The sequence below is a fragment of the Triticum aestivum genome, chromosome 5B, assembly GCF_018294505.1.
Source record: "Triticum aestivum cultivar Chinese Spring chromosome 5B, IWGSC CS RefSeq v2.1, whole genome shotgun sequence".
NCBI classification, from domain to species: Eukaryota; Viridiplantae; Streptophyta; class Magnoliopsida; order Poales; family Poaceae; genus Triticum; species Triticum aestivum.
Genome location: NC_057807.1, coordinates 602,552,479 through 602,557,827, shown reverse-complemented (window position 1 = coordinate 602,557,827; position 5,349 = coordinate 602,552,479). Strand labels below are relative to the sequence as shown.

Sequence of the window (5,349 nt, the reverse complement as noted above, 5' to 3'; positions counted from 1 at the left end):
TTCCCTGAACTAGGTAGCTAGCCTGGCAGCGTTCGGCGAGTGTCCTGCCGTTGTCAAAGGAGCTGGCCGGGAGCGCGGGTTGCCGAGGTGGTGCTCGCGCCGACGTCTGGAGGAAGCTGCGGTGGCCCGGCGGCGAGGCGGTGATGGCGGCGACGTGGGAAGGTGACGTGCTGCAGGGAGGTGTGTGGGTGCGGACTGCTGGCAAGAGCACCGGAATTGGGCGGCGGCGGCGATGGGGTCGGATGGCCGGGGGCTTGCTATCAAAGGGAGGAAGAGAATGACCTATGTGGCACTGACTAGCGGGCCAGGGGAAGAGTAGGCGGGCGTCGCGCCGTCCGCCTCGTGTGCACGTCGACGCAAATGAGACCCAAATTTGGGTCAGGAATGGATCTCCCGCCGGCTGAAAAATGGACACGCATCTGTTTGTGTCGGCGCGTTGGATCGATTTTTGTGCCTGTTTTAATTTGTACGAACACGCGCGAATGAAATGGATCGATGTGTTGAAGTTGCTATTGTATGTTCAACAAATCAATTGAAAGAAGTTTTCTCGAGAAGAAAGACGTAGAAACGTCCAAAATCCCGCGTGTCCGTTCCGGAACCGAATCCGTTCCGAAGGTGCCCGTTTCGAACATCCGCTGTTTCTATTTTATATATTTAAAAAAGTACAGTATCAAGCCTCCCCGAAAAAGACGAGCTTCCCTCCCGAGTGAGCAGAGTCCCCGAGCGCGACAGTAGGGTTCCTAGCCGCCGCCGGCCCGCCGAACCGGCCAAAGCCTCCGCTGCCCGGCCGCCTGTACAGGAGCCCTGAAGCGCCTCCCTCCGTCGAGCATCCGCTCCCAACGGGGGAGCAGGCCCTCCCGCACAGCAACGCCGCCGCCCGGAGCTGCGCCGGCGACCAGTCCATAGGCAGGTAGCCACGACTCCTTCGTCCTTCCTCCTCCCTCCTTCCTCTTGCATCCTCTGCCCGTTCAATCTTTTTTCCTGATTTTTGTGTGGGATGAGTACTTGCTGTAGATTTGATATTGTGAGAATATAATGATGATTATTTCTTGATGAGTACTTGCAGCATGATTTTTCCGGTGCATGTTCAAGTTTACATGTGAAAGGATCTTGCTTGATAGGTGTTTGTCATAATGCTTGTAGGGGCAAATGTTTAGTTTGATTTTTTTCCAGATGAACAAATGTTCTGGTTTGAACATGTTAGCAGTGAAACACGCAATGATTGACGATATATGAAGAGGAAAAGATTAAATTGTTTTATCTGCACCGTCTTGGCCTGAAATCAATGCTTAGCAGTAACATGCAATTCTAGAGAGCAGGAGCTTTGTCTTGGTTATACTGGCCGAATTTGGTTAACACATTAGTACTACTAGTGGTGATACATGTCCCAAATCTTGCTTATGATTGGGAATATAGGGGTACTCTTACGCTTTGTTGTTGATTATGTACTCTCTCTATATATATGAACCATTGCTGTCTTTTCCCGTGTTCAGGTTAGAGCTTCTGCACAGGTATGAGAGGGACCTACGATCCACTGCTCGGGACGCGGGTTGTGCAAAGAGCTGCTGTCCAAGGAAGTGTTCTCCATCAGCTATCTTTGATTTGGCGAGAGATCGAACCTTTCGTCCTCCTTGGAGCAGCTGTTGGCTTGGGTTGGCAGCATGGAAGTACTACGATCGTAAAGCGGCTATCCGCACATACATGACCGGCAAGACAGTCGGACTGGTTGTTGGACGCGATGATGAGATCGACCGTGTTATTTCCATCCTCTGCCGCAAGACCAAGAACTGTGCCGCGCTAGTAGGCCACGCGGGGGTTGGCAAGACAGCCATCGCAGAGGGCCTCGCGCAGCGCATCGTTACCGGCAAGGTACCTGCTGCGCTTGCCGGGGCACGTGTCGTGGAGATCGACCTCGGGGCCATGGTTGCCGGGACCGTGATGCGCGGTATGTTTGAGGAGCGAATGAAAAGCGTGATAAAGCAGGCGGAGAATACGGGCAGCAAGATAATTCTCTTCATTGATGAGATGCATGTGCTTCCTCGTGCTGGTGATAGCCACGGAAATACAGACGCTTCCAGCTTGCTGAAGCCGGCTTTGGCCCGTGGTCGTATCCGCTGTGTAGGTGCGACGACTTTTGATGGTTACCGCAATTACATTGAGAAGGATCCTGCACTCGAGCGGCGATTCCAGAAGGTGCATATCGAGGAGCCAAGCACGCAGGCAACAATTGGCATTCTGCGGGGGTTAAAGCAGCAGTTCGAACAGCATCATGGCTTGGAAATCCAAGATGCTGCTCTTGTTGCTGCTGCGCAGCTTGCTGCCCGCTACATCACTGGTAAGGAATTTACTTATTTCTACGATTGTTTCTAGAGGTGATTAGGACGTACAGAACTATAGATGATCTTTTATGGTTATTGTCTGCCCCATCTTAAGGCTCCATAGTTCACATGCTAATTAAATTATCTGCATAGACTGCGATGTCCGATTCAAGGGAAAAAATATTAATTAGAGCCCCGTGAAGCACCCTTATGTTGCATTGTGGACATTTAGTTGAAATAATTCTAGATATACAATCTTTACTGGCCTGTGCATATAAATTGATGGTGTAACCTGCACTGCAAAATTTTCCTTTATGCCGAATAGCACCCATGAGTGTCAACAATGGATATATAATGGATTTTGTTGCTGTCTTTACCATAGGTCGGCAATTTCCGGATAAGGCTATTGATCTGATTGATGAGGCGTGCACTGCCACAATAAAAAGGGCGATCTCTGCAGATCCAATGAAGGAAGCAGCTGTTGTACCAAATGATGTCGCACAAGTAAGCATTTTCCTCACAACAACATGTGTATGTACTGTTTCAATCAATATTTGTCATGCAAATTCTAACGTTAACGTTGTCATTTGAAGGTTGTGAGCCAATGGACTGGAATTCCTGTCTGTACACTTGAGCAAGAAGAGAAGGATAAGTTAATCCACCTAGCAGACAGGCTGCATGAGCGAGTTGTTGGCCAGGATGAAGCGGTAAATTTGGTTGCTGAAACAGTGTTATGTTCTATGGCTGGCCTTGATCATCCCGGTCAACCCATAGGATCTTTCCTCTTCTTGGGCTCAACTGGTGTTGGAAAGACAGAGCTTGCAAAAGCTCTCGCCGAACAGCTATTTGGCAGTGAAAAGATGTTGGTTCGCTTTGACATGTCTGAATATGTTGGCACTGGATCTATTTCGCGCCTCATTGGAGCACCCCCAAGGTAATTTTTATTATATTTTGTAACATTGCATTAGTTCTTAGTCTTTAGCTTCATCGATACTAATTCTTCTTTGTAACTTCTTAAAGCCATGATGGCTATGATGACGGTGGGCAACTGACTGAGAAAGTTAGGAATCGCCCATACAGTGTCATCCTTTTTGATGAGGTGGAGAAGGCAGATCCCTCGGTGTTGAACATTTTTATTCAACTTCTTGATGATGGTGTGTTGACCGATGGCAAAGGACGGACGGTAGATTTCAAGAATACCGTAATCATTATGACCTCAAATCTAGGAGCAGAGCACCTCACATCAGGAATGGCTGGAGAAATCACAATGGATGCTGCACGTGACCTTTTGATGAAACAGGTTTGTGAATCCCAGACTGCTGGTGTGAAGGCTCAGAAAACACTAAAAGCCTGAGTTTCTCATCATTATGACATTGTGCAGGTTCAGAAACACTTCAAACCTGAGTTCCTCAACAGGCTGAGTGAGATTGTGGTATTTGAGCTGCTTTTGCATGATAAACTGAAGGAGATTGTGAAAATCCAAATGAAGAGTGTCATTGCCAGGGTGGCTGACAAGGGCATCTCTCTTTTGGCAAGTGATGCTGCGTTGGATGTCATTTTATCGGAATCATACAACCCAGTAAGCATAACTTCGTTTTTGAAGCTTATTAAACACATGATTAGTCGCATGTTTTCATATCTGTGTGTATGTTTTGGTAACCATGCATGCTTCTTCTCTCATAGATGTACGGTGCAAGGCCCATAAGGAGATGGTTGGAGAAGAATGTGATGACTAAGCTGTCCCAAATGCTGGTGAAGGGTGAGGCCAGTGAAGGCTCGACGATCACCATTGGTGCTACGGATAACAGGAATATGCTCAAGTATGAAGTAGCGAAGAAGGCGGAACTTTCCGGTGTCGTTCGCAACACTGACAGCAGTGGTATGGCGGCTGTGGTGAGTCCCATAAAAAGAATTGTCTCTCTGTTAGCGAGGGTGACACTAAAGCATCCTGACGGGTCTGCGCTCAAGACCTTGTAGCGGGAGTCGCGACATAATCAGTTAAATTATGAGGAAAGCTAAACTCACGGTATAACTAGTATGATCAATTCCTCTCTGATTGGAAAGTTTATTTAACTCTAACTATAGGTTTGACAACTGCCGAGGAAAGCTGGTTAGTTCAACTTATGCGGAAGTTCCTGTGGTTGTATCTTATTACAGTCTGGTATCTAGGAATTGTAATTCTCTCGCTGTGTTCGTCTTTTGGCAAACCAAGTCTCTTGGAATTTGAAATCCTACTGTCTTCTGTAGCTTTAGTAGACCTTGAGTCAGTAGATGATATTCATTGTTCTGTAGCTTTAGACTTCGTAGCAGTAGAATTGCATACAGTCAATGCATTAGTGACATTGCAGATATTGTTCTTCTTCTGGGGCTGTGGAACACTGCACTGTAGAGGCAGATTGAAGTAGATCTTGCTGACAATTTTTTCGATTTATTAGTGTGTTGTATCGATCCAATATTATGTGTATACATTTTATTTGAGGCCAATTTTTTTTTAATAGCTCAAATACTTTGGTTGAGCCGACGTTCTGACCGGTGAAAATCTGAATCCACAGCCTAGTCAGTTCGGTTGGCGGACCGGGTTTTTAAAGTATGGGACTGAGTGGGGAAGGGGAAGGAGGGCGGGTGGCGACGGTGGTGCTAGCGTATACCCGAGCGGGCCGAGCATCCCCTTCACTTGGTTCATTTTTCGTTGCCAGCGAGTGGACCTGGAAAAACCATTGTCGTTTCTTCTTTCACTCTATGAATTAACCCGACAAGTTATATTCTTTTTAGAGAAAAGACTGAGCCGAGCCCGATATAGGGGCCGGACCTAATTCAACTTTGAATCAACAAAGTCATCAACCGGCCAAAATTAAGAAACCTATCAACTCATAGTCTTTTGGAGTTGTTGGTCAACGAATCGCAGTGACTATATATCTTGATGTTGTCCCTCAGTCAGTGGCGGAGCTAGACCAAGAAGATTGGAGGGGCCAAAGAGAAAGACAGTGGAAAACATGTTTATTTTTCCAATCTAAATCTCTATGTAGAAAAG

General features: G+C 47.0%; 1 protein-coding gene across 1 annotated transcript; it reads left to right on the top strand.

The window, feature by feature from the left end:
- The first annotated feature begins 687 nt into the window (after positions 1 to 687).
- LOC123113559 (chaperone protein ClpB) lies at positions 688 to 4,374 on the top strand. The gene is made up of 7 exons (XM_044534836.1): positions 688 to 910; positions 1,494 to 2,335; positions 2,701 to 2,822; positions 2,912 to 3,252; positions 3,339 to 3,618; positions 3,700 to 3,897; positions 4,002 to 4,374. The coding sequence occupies exons 2-7, from the start codon at positions 1,702 to 1,704 to the stop codon at positions 4,293 to 4,295; spliced, it is 1,869 nt and encodes a 622-aa protein (XP_044390771.1). The 5' UTR covers positions 688 to 910; positions 1,494 to 1,701; the 3' UTR covers positions 4,296 to 4,374.
- The last annotated feature ends 975 nt before the right edge of the window (positions 4,375 to 5,349 follow it).